Consider the following 20368-nt stretch of genomic DNA (forward strand, 5'->3'; position numbering starts at 1 on the left):
TGACGCTATTTGCTTCCACAGTCCTGTTTCAAGGAAGAGGACCATGAGGTAAATATGTAATCTTTCAATTTTTTTCTGTATATTTTTCTTAAAATCAAAACAGCAGGCGGTGTCCTTGGAGGGAAGGAGAAAAGGCTAATCCTCTTTCAGCAAAAGGGTGCTTTCATCTGCTCGTACAAAAAGAAAAGAGCGGGGAGAAAACAAAGAAGGAGGGAATGAAATAAACCCTATATGTAGTAAGGGTATTGATGTTGTGGAAATATAATACATTCCTTCATTCCCCCTCCTGTGCTGTTGACAGTCCACCAATACATCTTGATATAGAGACAGATTTATATGCCGTTCTCGCCAGCGGGGAATTGAATAAAAACCGAAGCGAGCTAAGGCTGAGAGCAGCACTCACTTTTTGATATTTATTTATTTTTATTTATCTATTTATTTTTTCACGGGTCGGTGTGCCACGTGCCTTTTAGGTCCTGATGTCATCACCCACGGCATAGCGCAAGCTCCGGTATAGGAGAAACAGGTATGGCGCTGAACTTTTTTCTTCACAAATTAACAATGTAACCAGCTGTTTTTCCTTCGCCAAGATCGGAAAGTGCGGAGATCGCCTAAATTAATGCCCGGGAGCTGCGTTCACCGTGACGAAAAACGGATTTGGCTTGAGTTACATTTACGAACACGGGTCCTAAGTTCAGCAAGATGGTAAGGAAGGACAGTAGAAACATAAATGAATTAATAAATAAACATGAATTATGAGACCGCAGAGAATGCTCTCTGCGATGATTCACCGTTACATTTAAGATTTTTCCCTAAACTCGCTGGAATGCCACAAGTCTTACCACAAATTAAAGAGTAGCTTTCCAATCCGTGCATCGACTGTGTGTACATTAAAAACTCATAAGGTTGAAGACTGGACCAGCTAATTGTAATTAATGCAATTGTTGTGGATGGATTTCAGCCTATTTTTTTATATGGTCTTTTAATATGGTTTTTTGTTCCTTTTTCCACAGAATCATGAGAACAGGCCAGAATCTATACAGAATGAGTCTCTAGTACAATAAATCCCGCTATGTGTGTGTGTGCGTGTGTGTGTGTATGTGTGGCTCACCACTGTGTCCACATGTGCACCACCTCTGGTTGTATGACACAGCCCATACAGACCATGGACATTACTTAGGGTCAGGAAACACATCATTCCCATGGATTCCCCGGAAAACTGATTCATTTCCCCCCGGGAAACACGTGAGTCGGAAAGGTTTAGGAATCATGCTTTATTTTTAACTGATTTGACAATACTATCTCCGGGCTTAAACAGGGTGTGGACAGAGCCAGAGGTTAATCCACATTCCTTGTTGGCACATGCACACACACACAGACGCACGCACACTCATGGGAATCGTGGCGTTGCTGTTTGTTCATACATGAAAAACTCTCAGTGCAGTGTTGCTTTTCTTTGACGAATTAACTAAAAATGTGCAGTGAGGTTACTCATATTTCTTCCCCCTGCCCTCCAGGGAAATTCCAAACGAATATGCAACATAGTTGTTGTTTTTTTTTCCTTCCACTTGATTAAGCTAGCCTGGTTTGGTAAATAAAATCAAGATGCAGTTCATTATATCGAAGATCCAGTTTCACATGCCCCTACATATTGTACGTATTTATATTATTTATACAACGCTATTCATTCTAAACATTTCGGTAATTCAAGCATAATTTGTTCATTCGTCCCTGTAGCTGAACATATTTGTGAGTTAATAACAGTGAATATGGGCTTTTGCTGGTCCAAACCAACAGGCAATCCTCAAAAAAAACAAATATGCTCTGCTATTCTCCAGTAGTTTCATCATGTAATTAGTGTACATTTCCACAAAGGCATGGTGTGTGTGTGTGTGTGTGTGTGTGGGTGATTGTGTATGTCTCTGTGTGAGCATCGTAGTTGTGCAGATGTGTGCATATAAGTGTGTGACCTTTGACCATGGAATGATTGTTGGTGGCAGACAGGGTGGTTTGAGTATCTCAGAATCTTGTGGGATTTTCATGTACACCAGTCTCCAGAGTTTGCAAAGAATGGTGCAAAAAAAGAAAAAAATCTAGTTAGCAGTTCTGTTCTGCAGACAGAAATGACTTGTTAATGAGAGAAGTCAGAGGAGAATAGCCAGACTGTCAGCCAAAGCTGACAGGAAGGAGACAGTAACGCAAATAACCACACATTACAACAGTGCTATGCAGAAGAGCATCTCTGAACACACAGCGCATCGTAACTCTAAGTGGATAAGCTACAGCAGTAGAAGTCTAAAAAATAAGACTAATACCTAAAAAAGAAGACCTCACTTTATCTATCCAGCCCTCAGAAGCTCGTTGAATTCAGTGAAAGCTCCCGCAGTGCCGTTTTCCCTTTTCTGTTTAATATCCTCCATATTCACTCAGACCCCGCCATGTTGTCTTTTAAGCACACACAGCCAGACCTCATGCCCGTTCCCCATCGAAATTCACCGCTCATTTCAGTGGCAAGGGCGCGGAAAATACATCAGCTACAAACCTCCGTCTCCCCCCCGCCCGTCTCGCAATGGGCTAGCCGGCTGACAAATGGAGGTGGCTGTCACAATGCTCGACAACTGTAATCTGGGATCAGAGAACGTAGGTAGGGCCAGCCACCGAAATGCCTATTCACAACCATGAAATATTAACCGTAGCTGCGAGCTGAGCCTGTCTGAGCCCACCGGTCCTGAGTGAGAGGGAGTAAGACAATAAGAGAGTCGGCCTAGTGGATAAACTCACCTACACACGGACAGACGGGCCAGATACAGGGGGAGAAGGGAGGAGGAACGGAAACATGCAGATGATGATTGACGGACTGACGCACTGAAACATGCGCACGCACACGCGAGGCTGTGTCGCCATGTCAGCATCTCACATGGGGAACACCGTTGCGCACACGGACACACACACACACACACACATACATACAAACGGACACTTTAGAGCACTGAACAAGCACAACAGTTATAATCCCAGAAATGGGCACATACAATACATACATACACACACACACCCACACACATATTAAAGACAATGGCAGACAATGACAGACTCAGACAAAAAGGTTAAACACCGATAGACAGACATACAGTTACACAGACAGACAGATGGATAAAGAGAGGCGGCCATTTTGAGTCAGTAGGTGTGAGGGCCCCAAATTGGGCTCGCCCCCTGCAGGCTCAGGGGCCCACCCACCAGGCCCCCTACTTATCTGTGACACAACTCAGCACTCCATTATTTCAGCTACAGCGCAGAGCAGCCTCCACCCTGATTAATCAGCAGTAAACACCACCCTTGTTCCCACCCGAACCACCCGCCAATTCCGCAGACGCAGAACACCACCGGCACGATCAAAAGGCCTGGCGGACTTCAAACGGGGGAAAGCAAAGCGAGACTTTTCATACGCATGTATGCAAACAGCACCGAACGAGCCAAGGAACTTTCATTGTCCGCATGCCTCATCTGAAGGACACGCCCACACACACGCAAACACAGAACACGCAGTTGTGTTTACACGGCAATCAAGGGAAGGTCACAGCTGGGGTTTCTTTGGTCTGTAGTGTTGCCATTGTTGGGGCGAAGAGCACTCATGTCGGCCTAATCCACAGTAACTGCAATGCCATACTCTCCTACTGTAACCTGGAAAGGAATTTATGACACGCTAGAGTCTCTGCACAATTCTTTTTTTTTTTTTTTCTGGATGAAAAATAATACGTATATATATTTTTTCCTATTCGCCATATGGCGGCATAACGACTTTTATTACCAACCGTACCCTTAAACGCATCATTTCTTTTTTACTGAGCGAGCACCAGTGACCACTGATTCACGAGTTAATTTCCCAAGCTTACTTCATGATGTGAATAATATCACACTCCTCCTCGCACACGAGAATGGAATAACAGAACAGATTAGAGGTTAAACCTTCGTCTCTTAAAAAGATTTGTTCTTTTTTTTTTACTCGGTCATGCGCGACGTGGGCCGTATCGCGCTTTGATGGCCGTAATTAAAGTTTGCGATGACCGATCCACTCCTTCACATCCGAAAGGCCTCTGGCGGGAGTCCGCGCCGGGAAACATAAAGCGGCATGAAGCTAATTACGCCGCGCAGACTGCGGCTACTGAGGCGGGGGTTTCCGTTCGTGCGTCCGCAGGTTCCGACGGGCGCTACCCGGCCGATAGCTCCCCGCGGAAACGGGAGGGGTTTCCACCGAAACCGACGCGAAAAAGTCCCGCTTCACAGAGACCCGCTGAAGACGGAAACGTGTAGCGTCGAGTCGCCGATGCTAGCTACGTGTTTGAGCATAACTTCCTTTTCTTCTTGTGACGTCAGTTCAGAGACGTACGCAGGTAACGGCGACGCGCCCTTTGAACTAACAGGGTTTGACAATGTTTTTTTTCCGCCCTCCTCACGCAACAGGAAAAAAAGGAGCGGGTTTTGTCGAGGTGCGGTTTGCGTCGAGAGTGGCCCGGGCCTCTGAGAAAAGATGGCCGTCATTGTGAGCTCTGAAAGGAATTTTAATACCTGCCTGCTTTATGGGTGCAGTGATCAATCACGGTGCCAGGCTACCGCCCCCCCCACCCCACCCCCTTTCATTTTGACCGGCGGAACGCCCACACTGCCTCAAAATGCCGACCCGCTACTCTGATGATGTGGTCGCTGCGGTAACAGAGGAAGGGGGGCGAGGTGGGGCAGTGCGGGAGTCAGTGAGAGGGTGCTGCCTACTCCCTGCTACTGTACGTCAGTCTGTGCGTGTGTGTATGTACAGTATGAGTGTGTGTGTGTACAGGAGGTATGCGTGTGTACGTACAGCATATATACGTGCGCGTGTGTGTATGTGAGTGTGTGCGTGTATAGTATGTGAGTGTGTGTGTATGCACAGGAGGTATGTGTGTGTATGTACAGTATGCGAGTGCATGTGTATACAGCATATATGCGTGCGCGTGTGTGTATGTGAGCATATGTGTGTACAGTATGTGAGCGTGTGTGTACAGTATGTGTATGTGTGTGTGTACAGCACGTAAGTGTGTGTGTATCTGTACAGTATGTGTGTGTGCGTGTGTGTGTGTACAGTATGTGAGTGTGTGTGTGTGTGCATGGTAGTTGTGTAAAGGTGTGTGTATAGATGTGTGGGCGTATGTGTGTAAACGTTTGTGTGTCTGGCATGTATTTCTGTCTATACGCATGTATTTGTGTGTAAATAAGACTCGGCAGCTGTAGCCTACCTGCCTGTCGGTGCCCATTTCTGGGATGAATGACAGAACTGTTACATTTGTGAAATTTGTAAAATGCTTCAACATAACAACAACTCAGTGATCACTTTAATAGGTACACATGTACACCAGCTTGCAAATGCAAATACTTAATCAGCCAACCATGTGGTAGCAACTGAATGCATAAAAGCATGCAGACGTGGTCAAGAGGCCTGTTGTTCAGACCAAATATCAGAATGGGGAAGAAATGTGCTCTAATTGACTTTGACCGTGGAATGATTGTTGGTGCCAGGCAGGGTGGATTGAGTATCTCAGAAACTGCTCATCTCCTGCTATTTTTAGTCTCTAGAGCATAGAATGGTGCAAAAAACTAAAATATCCAGTGAGCCGCAGTTCTGCGGGCAGAAGTGGCTTGTTAATGAGGTCAGAGGAGAAGTGCAAGACTGGTCAAAGCTGACAGGAAGGTGACAGTAATGCAAATAACCACACATTACAACAGTGGTATGCAGGTGAGTTTCCAGTCTGTGTACACTGCGCTATGCAAACACAAAATGCGTCAAACCTCTAAGTGGATAGGCTACAGCAGCCAAAGATTAAAAAATACAGTATGTCTAATAAATACCTAATAAAGTGCTCACTGAGTGTCTTTGTTCAACTGAGTAAAATGTTCTTTGTAAAGGAAAGGACAGCGTACTGTACATCTCCTCGACTTGATTGGAGTTGTACAAGTCCGTTAAACTACATACTGTACGTGTGCAGACTACCAGACTATATTTCCTGCACACAACTGTGTACCCAAAGGGACTGCGTCATATTTTACTATCCAAGACCCCCTCCGTGCGTATCCTCGTATGCCATTTCAGGAGGAAAGCGCCCCTAGATCCCTCCAGAGTTCAGAACGCATTTATTTCATTTACCGAGACCGAAAACCCTTAAGTCACATTTCCGCGTTCATCTTTTCTTTCGCCACAGCGAACAACTTTAAAGCAGCCACCGCTATTAAACCTGAGTGCACTGCCGGCTGTAAAATTAATAAATAAAAATTTGTAAAAAAAAAAAAAAAGAAAGGGGAAGGAAGGCGGCACCCGGCTCGGGCTTTTGAAGTCGTAATTCGACTGCCGGTTCGTGGACGGCGCGCGGCGCCGCTATCGTGCTAAAGCGCGGAGCGGAGGCGTTGATTACGCGCCGTGCCAGTCTGCATCAGAGGAAGACGGACGGTGACAGAACTGTGTCGCGCGTCGTTCCCCGCCAGCGGGGGGAAAAACAGCGGGGGGGGGTTTGGGGGGGCCGGGGCCGGGGCCTAGCGCCCCGCCGGAAACACAATAGACTCAATCAGCAGCCCGGACCCCACCGCGATCTTTTTACGCGACTTAAAAAGTTGAACAACTCGGGAAGAAAAAAGAAAAAGGTGGGGGTCGGTTGGGGAGGGAGAGGACTTTGAATACGCCGTAACTACCGAGCACTTGAAATATGAATGCGCTTAATTAAACCAGCCCGTATTACCATCTGGTCTTCGGATCCCGCATGTTTAATTAACGGCGTTTTTTTTTTTTGCGCGGCGCTAATATCGAGCCTGAATGGCGAAAGCCGCCGAAAGACAAAAGCGTGACAGAATGAGAATCCGGAGGGGTGCGGAGGCACCTTAAAACGCGCGGTGATGGCGCGACTTCTACTGCGACGGGGGGGAAGAAAGGAAAGGAAAGAAAAGCAAAAAGGAAAGGAAGATGACATAATGATGAAAATACCCAGCAGCCGAATGGTGCTGTCCGGTTTTTTGAAATACGGTGACTGTTAGATGGCAGCGGCTTTCTCTGCGGCTCTGTGTGAACCTGCTCATAATGATATTCCTGAAACAGACTAGCGCCAAGAGTTTCCTCTTAAGACCCAGCGTGAGCCATCGCCATGCTGTGCCAGGCCTAAGCAGCTCTCTCTCCCGCTCTCATTCCCTATGTCTCTCGCCCTCACTTTTCTCTGTGTTTTGTCTCTTTTCTCTGTCTCTCCCCTCTCTCAAACTCTCTTTCCTCTCATCAGCTTGTCTCTCACTCCCCCTCTCTCTCTCCTAATCTCTCAGTCCTCTCTCAATCGTCTCTCTCGCTCTGTTAGAATGTGAAATATCACGCTTACATATGGGCGGGTGTCATCTGAGGCCAGAGGAGAAGATACTTTTCGTCGTGATTATTTAATCAATTTTGATGTTGCAGCTTTGCCTTCTGATATTTTGGCCACAAATCTCTAGCTTTCCTATTCGATATAACACTGGGCGGTCGATGTAAATGAAAGTAATGGATTTTCTCTTCCAAGGGACAGAATGCATCACAGTCCCAAATTAGTATTAAAACATTATCTGGTTTTAAACCATAAACAAATCCACATGAAGCGTACGGTCTTCAATTTCAGCATTTTCAAAACGAGATCATTGACTTTCTAACAGTGAGCTGCACCATCAAAGGTCGTTATGCAAATGTGGGATTGAAACAAAGAGTGTATTATATTTGTTAACTGTACTTGGGTAATGGCAATAAGGATAATCCCACGCATTACTATATTTCCAATAAATGCATATTTGAAAAGTACTCTGTAAATAAATCAATTGCATGCACATTCATGTAATTGCATTGTACTCTTTTGTCTCCGGTCTATTTTGCTATCTCGTTTCTAGGAAAGAAGCTTGACATTTCTCTCATATAAATAAATAACCGCTCGGTTATGCAAACATTTCAAGGCCTTTCGCAATTATTTACTCACAGCAAAGCTAAACATTTCAAAGTCCGAATGGACTGCCAGCAGTCAAGACTGTTGACCTTGACGAGTGTTAGTCTAAAAGGAAAATTCTTTCGTGGTCACCTCGAGTGACCGGAGCGAGCAAAACAGAGCGGGGGAAACCAGGCATCACCCAAACTGTCCAAGCAGAAATACTGATTTGGCGATTATCGATTGACAGCGACCAAGCAGTGCGGTGTGTGTGTGTGTGTGTGTATGTGGAGGTGGGGGGGGGTCTCCCACGTAAGACGAGTATGGACAGAGTTTGACTCCAGCTCTCTGTAAAACATTAAAAAAGACCATGGCTGAACAAAATTCACAGAATACAGATGTAGAAAAATATCCTCTCTTACCTTTTGAATAAATACGGAACATTACCCTACTTTACCTATTCAACAAATGCTAAAAGCTAAATATCATATCAAATTGAACACAAGCAGTTAAATATTCTGTTAGACTCCAAAAATATTTCACTCCAGGGAAGGTAGGGAAGGAAGGTAGGATGATTCATCTGAACATTTTAACCCAAAGAACCCTATGTTCTCACTTCAGCAAGTACAGCAAAATTCTGCTTCATACCTCTCATATGACAAATACCCTACCTTACCGCTTTTACAAGTAGAGTAAAACAGTATATCATATTGCTTTAGCAAATATTTCCCTACACTGGCTGGGCTGAAAGACAGATCCGCCAAATGACGAAGTGCCAATATCGGTTTATTTTATTATATTATATTTATATTTTATTTCGAGGCAGTGTATTTCTCGCTGAATTTTAAACATGTGCTTTAAATGTTTCATGTTAAGACATCATTTTAAACGCATTACACAAGTTCCCCTAGGAAAACTCACTCCACTTAAAATGTCGATGTTTCATCCATTTTGTGTAAACTGTGGCACTCTATTTACCCTGGCGCGGGACTCCAAAAGCATGTGTTCGACAGATCTTTGCCGTGTCATCCCCAAAGGACAATAATCTGCCATAAGAAATAAGAAAAGCTTTAAAGAACATACAGCTTTATCATTTAAAAATGAGAAAAGTATGCATCTTTTATGCAAGGCACTTCATCCACAAGGATCTTAGATGGCACCGTGACTTGTCACTGTACATATCGCTGCCTTTCAGCGCTGTTCCCATTAAGAGAAAAACTTTATCTCTCAAATGACCTTAATCGTGGCCAGCGACTCCTGCCATGGAGACAGACACACTCCACACGACCAATAGGAATCACCCAATGCCTCAATTACACACTTCTTTCACGCAGATAATAACCATATTACAACTGGCTAATGATGCTTCCGGAAGGAATGGCATTTCACCCATCTGCTGAGGGTTTTTTATTATTATTATTTATTTTTTTCACCGTCTAAACGACTCGGAGGGCAGTGCTCTGAGATGGCCGCCATCTTCCTTCTCGTTGCGTGTAGTCGCGTTCGATTACGCTCGAGACAAAAGATCAAACTTTAAACAATGCGCCTGATGTATTTCAGGGATATTTTAGGACCAGCGTAAAAAAAGGTTCCCGTCTTCTGTTTCCAAATAAACAACATTTAAAAACACATCACTTGTTTCATTTTCATTTTTTGCTCTGCAGAGCATTAAACTGGTAATTAAAAACCCACAGAAGTATCCAAAGCCGTTACTCCCAACTGTTAACGTAACGAGTTTCGATTCCAGCCGACGCGCAATTCCTCCTCGAGAAAACAGAACACGTTGCTTTTAAATAATGTGGTGTGCTGCATTGTGTCGGGACAAAGAGTCCATTTAAAACAGCGAGAGATGGACAAATCAAGGTAATTCATTTTTAAAGGCAGCAATCGCATCAATACTAAATAAGGCAGATGCTAAACAGGGAATACACTGGAGAACAACTGGCAAGGGATCAAAATGTCACCTCCCAGCACATTAACAGTGTGAAAACAATCCCAGCATGCAGCCCAATAAAATAGGGGGGAGAAAAAATCTCACTTTACTTAACTCTTCTGTCTGAATACAATAGCAACTTGAATTTTTCAGCCGAATTAACAGCCGTGAATTCCGTCCAAATGGCTGGGCCTATTTCTGGATGTGAATCTACTGAATTTATGTGTTAATTCTGCTGCAGATTTTTAACCATGGGCCCAGATATGTAGACTGTATGTATACAGTACAGTAATAACACAGAGAACACGAACACAGACTCTGCTGTCCTCAACAGCTGCACTGGTTCGATTGTCAATTTCCTTCAAACTTCAATCGTGCTTGCTTACCATGTTAATTGTACTTCGGCTAAAAGCATCTGGAAAATTCCTAAATGCAAATAATACAAATGATGTATTGCACGAAAGGCCAATGCCCCAAACAAAGTTCTATCTTTGGAGAGGGCAGTTAGTCTGACACGCATTCCCGTGCCACTGTGAGAGGCAATATCTGAATCAAAACCAGCTAATCAGACAGATTATACTTCGAGTAACTCCCCACTAAGGAATTTGGCGTATTTACAGACATTTTTTCCAGCGCGTGTTAAATATTTAGATTGGCAGTTTGTCACAAAGCGAGGGAAAAAATGATAAGTGACACACGGAAACATATGTGTTCGAATGCATCTGCTCCGAAGACCGTTCAAAATGAACAACAAAAGATAAATACTGAAAACGAATCTTAGGGAAAAGCTTATTCTTTACCCACTTAATTGCGGTTGCCTTTCACTGACTGGAAAAGTTTAGCTGCAAACGTATTCATACCCGGACATCCCCTCAAAGCACGTTCAGATCCTTCCCTGGTTAACACGCAGAGCACAGGCGTAGCGATTCTCTGTAACAGTTTGGCGACACTGTTTTCATACCACGGAAAATGACTCATCTGCTGCTGCTGGCTCTCCGACCTTGAAACGTCCTTCGGTGGGAAACAGCGGGAAACTAGAGTCTGCTACCGACCGAGAAAAATAAAATGAAGTGTATAAAGTATAAAGAAACAAGGGAGGACAGCATTATCTCTAAGAACGTGACGCGACGCCGGCAATGGGAACAGAGAAAGGGGCGATGGGATCGCTGCTCGTGCGCTCCGTCGATGATATTCGCTCTGAAGGGAAACACCTTTATGCCTAATTCCACTGAGGGGGGAGACGGCGGGAGACAGACAAGTCTGCGGCCCCGTATTGACATGGTGCCGTCGTCAACACGAGTAGAACTGCAGTGGTCTCGCCGGGCACTTTCTGCGACTCTCTGGACAGCACCTTAGATCTCGTTGCTTTTACTGACACCCCTGAGCTGGTACAAGAACGGCTTTCTGCTGGATTTAGAGCACTATTAACATCAGACAATCATTGGACAAACTCAAATGTAATAAGGTATACAAACCGCAGATACAGTATACAGCTAGGGAAAAATAAACACATAATAGTATAAACATACACTCAGTGAGCAGTTTATTAGGCATTTATGAGACATTTATTTGTTTTACTTATTGGTCTTCTGCTGCTGTAGTCTATCTACTTTGAGGTTTGATGTGCTGTGTGTTCAGAGGTGCACTTCCACATATCACAGCTGTAATGCGTGGTTATTTGTGTTGTCACCTTCCTGTCATCTTGACCAGTCTGGCCCTTCTCCTTCTGCCCGCAGAACTGCTGCTCATTGGATGTTTTTTGATTTTCGCACCATTCTCTGCAAACTCTAGGGACTGTTGTGCATGAAAATCCCAGGAGCAGTTTCTGAGATACTCAATCCACCCTGTCTGGCATCAACAATCTTCCATGGCCAAAGTCACTTAGATCAGATTTCTTCCCCATTCTGACATTTGATATGAAAAACAGCTGAACCTCTTGACTACATCTGCATGCTTTAACTTATTTAGTTGCTGCCAGATGATTGGCTGATGAAATATTTGCGTTAACAAGCTGGTATATAGGTCTACCTAATAAAGTGCTCACTGTGTATATACAGAACTGGAATCCCAGTTTGTCAAATTATGAGACTCTGACTGCATGACAACTCACAACTGGCCAGTTATTTGTGGATTTTTCTTTTCTTCCTTATTCCCTTTTTTTTAAGTGGGCTGGGTCGTGATTTGTTTACTGCTTGTGTAATCAAAATTTTGATTTAATAATCCCCCTCCCCCTCCCCCCCTCAATCCCCCCATATTGATTCCCTTATTCCAATTACTTTATCCAGGAGAAATTGAAGCACTTCGTTAATTGGAGCTAATTTTGCTTGCAAATTGTGAAGTGTGGTCTAAATGTGTGACATTAAGGGCCCGAAGGGGTAGCAAAACCTATGCTGAGTGGGCCAAGCAATTTAATATGAAACCGTTTAATCTGCATTAAGGCAATGGCCAATGTGCTGAAAAAGTGCAAGGTTGGAAACGAAGCTAGCCTTGCGCGACACTTGTTCATTGGCCAGAGCTGAAAGAAAAATCCCCAGTAACGCATCCGTCTAGGGTCAGCGGTATAATGTTCCGGAGCTCACCAGAAAAGTGCAAACATCTCCATTAACGCCAAGAAAATGTCTATATAAAATGTACTTATATATGTGGTGTGTGTGCATGTGTGACAGAATGACTATTTAATAATTCCACTTTTCACTTGACATTTATAATGTTATGTATTAAGCGTAGACACAGGTAATTACAGAAAAATCATGTATATTCCATATGCAGTTTCTGACTTACTGAGCCTAAACTGCTGGGATAAGTTTCCATTTCGTTACAATCCTTATGAAATTTCCTGCAGAAGACAATGCCAATGTCTGGTAACCAAGATTTTTCTCCTTAAATTTGGCCACAAAAGACAACGACTGATAGCTGTACAGGTAAATTCAGAGAAAACTAAGTGCACTGTGGTACGTGTCAACTGTGAATAATGGCAACAAGAATAACCACACATTAAATTACAACTTGTATTTTAAATCCTCCTGATTTTTATAATGCCTGGGTATTGCTGCCTTCTGCAACTTGTGCATCAATAAGCACAAAGAACTGCATTCATTATACGGACTAGATTTTACTTTGACTTCCAGAGAAAATGAAGAATCATAGAATGTGCTTGTATGACTACAATGAATAACGGGACACAATAAATGTTTTATCCTCAGGACAACACAATTTCAATACAAAAATAAAAATAAAAATAAATACATTTTATGATTGTCACTGCGGTAGACTGAAGAGGGTTTGATAGAACAGAATGGCTGAACTGTACCTCAACGAAGAGAAAACGAAGTATATTTCAACCTTTAAAATGTGAGGGCATCTAACTGAATGCTAAATACTAACATTACAAAGGATGTTCACGGGAAAGGAACCTGCTAAATTCTTACAAACCAAAAAGAGTGTATCATGACTAGAACAGAGCATTGAGCCCATCAAAGTTTATCATCTACCTGCAGCTGAGAAAGTAAGCAGCAAACGCCAAGGTCTCTGCTTCTGCCTACAGCGAGCTCAAAAGAGAACGTCCCTGAGCAGCGTCGGCGATAACTACAACAACCACGGTGGCGAAACAAACCGTCAACCGTCAACCGTGAAAAAAACCATAAACCGAGATCCTGCCAGCTTTCTTTCCGTTCCTCGGTCACGTGACACAAGGGCAGGCGCGCGTAGACGCTAACTCTCCTGGTGCCGCGGCACGTGCGACCGTGTTGCGCTGTCCTGGCGGGTATGTGTGCGTGTCTGTGTGTGTGTGTTTCTCACTGTGTATGCCCCTACCATTTTCCATGTGCTCTCCCTCACCGACACTTCCATCCGGCGTAGTCCTCTCGTAGTTGTCCTCAGGCAGGGGCAGGGCTCCCAGCCGGGGTCCGGACGAGCTCTTGCTGCTGGGCGTCTCCGATTCCTCCAGGCCGCTGTCGTAGCAGCTCTGCAGCGATCCCTGGTGGGGGTCCTGGGGCTGGCTCACCACAGAGAAGGTCACTCGGCGGAACGGCTAGGAGAGAAAAGATTCTGGGGGTCACCATTCACTGTCGCTCCTGTTGACTCGCCCGGCGGGTACCCTCCACCGAAACCACTCGCACGGTCGGCGTTATCGCTCCTGTTCCCTCGCCTGGAAGGAACTCTTTCACCGAAACCACTTAAGAGGTCGGCGCTAGCGCTCTTGTTCCCTCTCCTGGCAGGCACTCCTTCACCAGAGAGACACGGTCAGCGCTAGAACTCCTGTTCCATCGCCTGGTAGGCACCCCTCCACCACAATGACTTACGCAATAGTACTATCACTCCTGTTCTATCGGCTGGTAGGCACTCCTTCACCAGAGAGACACAGTACTATCATTCTTGTTCTATTGCCTGGTAGGCACTCCTTAACCAGAGAGACTTACACGGTCTGTACTATCACGCCTGTTCCATTGCCTGGTAGGCACTCCTTCACCAGAGAGACTTACACAGTCAGTACTATCACGCATGTTCTATTGCCTGGTAGGCACTCCTTCACCAGAGAGACTTACACAGTCAGTACTATCACGCCTGTTCCATTGCCTGGTAGGCACTCCTTCACCAGAGAGACACAGTACTATCACTCCTGTTCCATCGCCTGGTAGGCACTCCTTCACCAGAGAGACACAGTACTATCACTCCTGTTCCATCGCCTGGTAGGCACTCCTTCACCAGAGAGTCACAGTACTATCACTCCTGTTCCATCGCCTGGTAGGCACTCCTTCACCAGAGAAACTTACACAGTCAGTACTATCACGCCTGTTCCATTGCCTGGTAGGCACTCATTCACCAGAGAGACACAGTCAGCACTAGAACTCTTGTTCCACCACCCAGACCACTTATCCTGTGACTCGCATGCTGGTCATTTACACAGCTGGATGCTGTCCAGAGAATTTGGATCTGGTTAGCGCCACACCAGAGAGAACCACGGTACTGTGGGTCACGTCCGCCTGCCAAGTGCTGTTTCTAATGGTTACGACACGCTGTCGATGACCTCACCAGGCCCCAGGGGTGATGGAAAAAAAGCGAGAAAAATACAAAAAGGAGAACACCACATCCTATATGTACTTCAAAGATAAATGCTACATCAGAAAAAATATGGGGGGGGGTCACTTAAACCACAGCACAGAAGAGGGGCTAGAAAACATAATGACTGGCCTACAGTTTGCACGGAGGTACAAAGCCGCGGTTTACACAAGAACACGGTTCTCCCGCAAGGACAGTTTACCCGCAAGAGCAGTTTAGCCGCATGAACATGGTCTACACGCAGAAACACTGGGATTTACGCATGTAAGCACAATTTAAGGACGGAAGCAGAATTTGTACAGTCGAGGATCAGGTTTATGCGTGGGAGGTGGGGGGAGATTCTCTCTGAGAGAATCTTTTCAAAAGCTGGGTTATTTTGCATGACTAAAATAGAACTAAATGGAAGCACCCCAAGCTTTTATATAAGGAGAGCAAGAACGGACAATGTTTCAGGGACAGTGTTTTTACAGAGAGAATGCCCCAAACTCAACCCTGTCTTTACCTCATGCTGAAAAGAAACAGGAATAGCACAGCACTAACCACTGGCTTCAGTAAACAGTAATAATTTCACTCTCACACCAAACTACCAAGCACTAAATTACAAATCGGCACACCATCATAATATCACACAACACATCAGTGATACTATAAGATATCACTGACATCGAAATAACATTCTGAATATATCATTCATAAAGTACCAGAAAATTAATAAGTCAAACCTGTCAAAAAATATTAAACGAACCCTGATACTTCATAAATAGTTAATGGCAAGTCCCATGATTAGGAACAGCCTTCAGAAAGGAAGAAATTACTTTAAACCATTCAAATGTGAGGGCAACAATCTGTAAAGATGGGTGCAGCTAAATATAGCACCGGCTCTACAGTATAGACAATCAAGGAAGGAAACCCGGCACGCTCACAGGGCTAAACAGAACAAGCTTAAAACATATAATATGCATACACACACATACAGTACACGCGCAAGACGCACTTTCACACTTTCTGTCACCCTTGCTCTTTCTCTCTATCCCTCTACATCTTTTAAAGCTCAGATTCACCCACACTTTAAATTGTTCTGTCTATAATATCACACATTTTGAACTGAAGCAAAAGACCCTGAGTTTTAAATGTACCTTTTACCTTTCAGCTCTGCGGCATCAAGAGTTCAGCAGATGGACTCACTCCAAGAGAGTCAGACAGAGATTTATTTCTAGCTCCTTTCAACAGTTTAAAATGAAAAAAAAATATGGTTAGGAGTACTCAGAATTAAGTGTGTGTGTCTCCATTACTCCACATAAACTTTAATATCAGTTCTGTGGTAAGAACACATTAATTAATTAATTAATCCAGTCTACCATTCAATAAAGCGGTCATGGAACTTAATTTGTTACGTGTTAAAAGTAAGGCTGTGGGTTGAAAGTGTCTCACCACTTTTGCTCTCTGCATAACAGGTGCATTGTGGGTGACAGCCCTGCAGCAGACAGGTGCTCTGCCTAGGGGGCGCTATTTCTGCTTCGCAACCCCAGAGAATTGTATCAGAGCTTGTACTGCAGACCCATAGCAATATACCTGTAGTGTTTCTGAGCTTTTCATATCATCCTCAAGCGTTCGATTATTGTTTCATACCGAATACAACAATTCCAATTTCGGGAGAAGTATGCATTTTTCCAAGCTGTTCATGAAAACGATTTGCCACATGACATTTGGATAATTATCGGATGACGTTGCTGACTGTTAACTCAAAGATCTGACCACAGGAGGCAGAGTGGGGGGTGAGGGACTTACACCTACATCCCTGCTCTTTTCTGGAAGAGAACACTGATGTGTCTACGCCACTTACAGTTGATTTAGACTAAACAGGAAACAACCCTCCCCTGGAGCAATGCAGGGTTAAGGGCCTAGCTGAAGGGCCCGACGGCTGTGCGGATCTTATTGCGGCTACACCGGGGATCGAACCGGCGACCTTGAGGGTCCCAGTCACATGCCTTAACCGCTACGCTACAGACCAGCCTCGGCAGGAAAGCGTGGCGGTTCCATGGCGGATCGCGCATTCGATGCGTCCGTCTGCGGGAGCTGTGCGCCATCGGATTGACGTTTACAGCAGCCATACAGGACCCCAGGTCCTCGCACACCCCTCTACTGCCCTTAAGGGGACGTATAATAATCATGATGAGCGCTTTATTGGATACGTGTCATAAACTTTGCGGGAGAAATATACTGTTTATCCCCGGACTCACTTCCTTGCTTACAGGCTCCCAAGTGAACGTGTGTTTATTTGTATTCTGGATACCTGGATCCATTCAAACAGTCCTCTGTGACAATTAACTCTGCTGCCTCGTAGCTTTACACAGCGGATTGTAATTCAGTTTAGATTTTGCCTTTAAAAAGGGCCCTGTATGAAAATGAAGCACTGAAGGCAGTGGGCTGCACAGCTATGCTTGCCTTCCCACACTTTCTTCTTGCGCTCCGGTATTTTGCATGAAATAGTATCAAATCTAAGCGTATTTTTCTTATCTCAGTTTAAGTTAACATTTTCAAGGTGGAACTGGCAGTTCAGGACAATGTGTGGGATAAAATGTGGGTCCATGCTTACCAGTACACAAATACACAAACACACACATGCACACACACATTCCCACTTTCTCTCACAAGTAAACATGCACACACATGTATACACACACATGCACGCGCATTCCCTCACGCACAGACACACACATGCATGCACGCACCTGTATACACACACACATACGCATACACATGTATAAACATGAACACACACACACACATATGCTCCATCTCACACAAACATGCACACACCTGTATACACACATACATACGCATACACATGTATAAACATGAACACACACACACATATGCTCCATCTCACACAAACAGGCACATACCTGTATACACACACACATACACACGCACATTCCCACTCTCTCATACAAACCCACACCCACATGTACACACAAACACGCGTTCCCATACCGACACACACACACACATTTACTCGTGCACACACATTCCCTCTCTCTCACACAAACACACACACACACGTACACACACACGCACGTTCCCACACCGACACACACACACTCATACGCACACATTCCCTCTCTCTCACACAAACGCACACTCATACGCACACACATTCCCTCTCTCTCACACAAACGCGCGCACACACACACACACACACACACACACACACACAGACCGCACACTTGCGAAGAGGAGCAACGTCGAGCAGGGCTCACACACAGCGCCTTCTGCTAAATATGCACTGGGGACAAAATGGAAGAGGTAAGCCGTGCCAGCTGAGATCCTGTGGCAGGGTGAGGACATAAAGCCCCGCTGGGGTGAACGACACTTCCACATCTCTCATCGACTCTCTCACACTCCCGAGAACCATTTCTCTCTGCGCCTGGCCGAAAAAGCCTCCCTCCTCCCTCCTCCCCGCCCAGAGACCCAGACGCTTTTCCCACTAAATGAAAACCATATTAGAAGAACCGAGCATGGCAGCGTGCTGTGACCGAGGCTTTATTTTTCTCATTTTCTATTTTTCTGCCATAGAAAACAAATCTCAAATTAGTTTCCTTCAGCAACCTCCGCAACGGGGTCCAAGTCAATCAATTAAGCACGCTTTTAATAATAGTGTATTGACTCTAGAGTCGCCATTCAATCAAGGCACTGTTTGTAAATTACGCTTAAAGAAAACATGGACACGGGTCGTCGACTTTTTTGCATATGCGGGAACGTGTTCTGTGTTGAATAAACTCCGATAGAGGACGTTTTACGTTGATAAAGTACATTTGAATCCTCTTTAACTCGTATAAGCTATGATAGAGTATAATCACTGAGAATTTTGATCAACAGATGACATCTAACCCTCTCTCTCTCTCTCTCTCTCTCTCTCTCTCTCAAATTGCCTGCTATATTACATGCTGTCTTCTTTCTTTTTCATATCATGTCTCACCAGCATTTAGATACGTAAACCATGAAGGCCACACTAAAATGTAAAACAAAAAGTTGATTTGTGCAAACACTGGGCAACAAATCACTATTTACCCTAATTTACCAACGATTTCCTCTAAAAACCAGGAAACAAGTCTGATTCACCACCTCTACATTTAGCCGTGATTAATTTTTTTTTTTTTTTAGATGAAAGTGAATTCTGTTCTTCCATTACTGGGAGAATCTATTAGCGCTGAATGAAGGTACACAATGTGACTGCATTTCCTGGCTTGTCTTTCACGGGCTGACTGGTGAAAAGGCCCCGAGAATGAGAAATATCAATCTGCATGTTGCAAATGAAATTCTCCCGATTTAATAAGCATTGTATCCGCGTAATTAAATCTCTGCACCGAAAATTGCGAAGCACAGGAGAGTTTTAAATAGTAAGAGACGGAGAATAGCAACCTATCATTACGCTTTTTTTATTGCCATTGTCACAGTGTTACTTTAAGCGTAGCTACCTGTGCCTGGCGGCAATGAGGAAAGGACATCTTAGACACAACTTCTCAATCACCGGCTATATATACACGCCTACTGACACACGACTCATCACCGTCGACTTTCAAAAGGCTTTTTTTAAATTTCTCTTGTTAAACGATTAGGGGTTGAGGTGTTCAAAGCAGGTTGCGTGCGATGTCTAGCCTATCCGTTCCCACAAAATGCTTCCACGACTCCCACACGTCAAGGTCAGGTTAGCGCAAGGGCAGTGATAACGGGTGACAGTCGCAGACGAAGTCACTGCTGCTGTTACCGAGGAAAACTGTCACACGCGCCGGTCGCAAGGACGCGGACCGAAATTAACCGTGTCTCGAAATTCACCCGACCTACGCGGTAAACAAGAAACCCCGAGACATATTTTTAATTTAGAACGCAAGCCTGCTATTAGCTGCGAGGGGGGCGCGTTGGGTACGTGGGCATGCGTAAGAAAATGTGTGCACACACAGGCGCGCGCGCACACACACACACACACACGGGAGCTGCTTATCACACAATGACCATGGGAAAAACAGATCGCCGTGGAACAGAAAATGAATAGATGGAAACTGTTTGTAGTTAAATAAAGTACATGGTAAATGGACGATGTGATTAATTAAATTGAGGAACACAATGGCCTAACAGAGTGGATCAAATAACAGGAACACACGCACGCACATAGACACACACACACACACACACATACACCTCAGTCCCTCCTCCCTGTCCATGCCACAAGGGGACTCTTTTTTCAGTTATCCAGTCCATTTTAACCCTTTCACTTCTTTGTATCACCCAACACCCTTTATTACTGCAAATAACATTGCGCTGGCAATGTTAAGTCGTCCATGAATATTAGATTGAACATTAAGAATGAATAATTTATTATTAATATTTTCTCACTGTTTAACCCTTGCATTGTACATATGTCATTGTCTCT

General features: G+C 44.6%; 1 protein-coding gene across 3 annotated transcripts in view; it reads right to left on the reverse strand.

Annotated features, from left to right (window-relative positions):
* The window catches only part of pcdh7b (protocadherin 7b), a 147176-nt gene that overhangs the window by 61957 nt on the left and 64851 nt on the right, over window positions 1–20368 (reverse strand). For all 3 annotated transcript variants that reach the window (XM_061252371.1, XM_061252370.1, XM_061252372.1), the window contains one exon: window positions 13693–13909. In XM_061252371.1, the coding sequence (XP_061108355.1) occupies window positions 13693–13909 (217 nt within the window). The remainder of the gene's footprint in view (window positions 1–13692; window positions 13910–20368) is intronic.

The sequence above is a fragment of the Conger conger genome, chromosome 8, assembly GCF_963514075.1.
Source record: "Conger conger chromosome 8, fConCon1.1, whole genome shotgun sequence".
In the NCBI taxonomy this organism is placed as follows: Eukaryota; Metazoa; Chordata; class Actinopteri; order Anguilliformes; family Congridae; genus Conger; species Conger conger.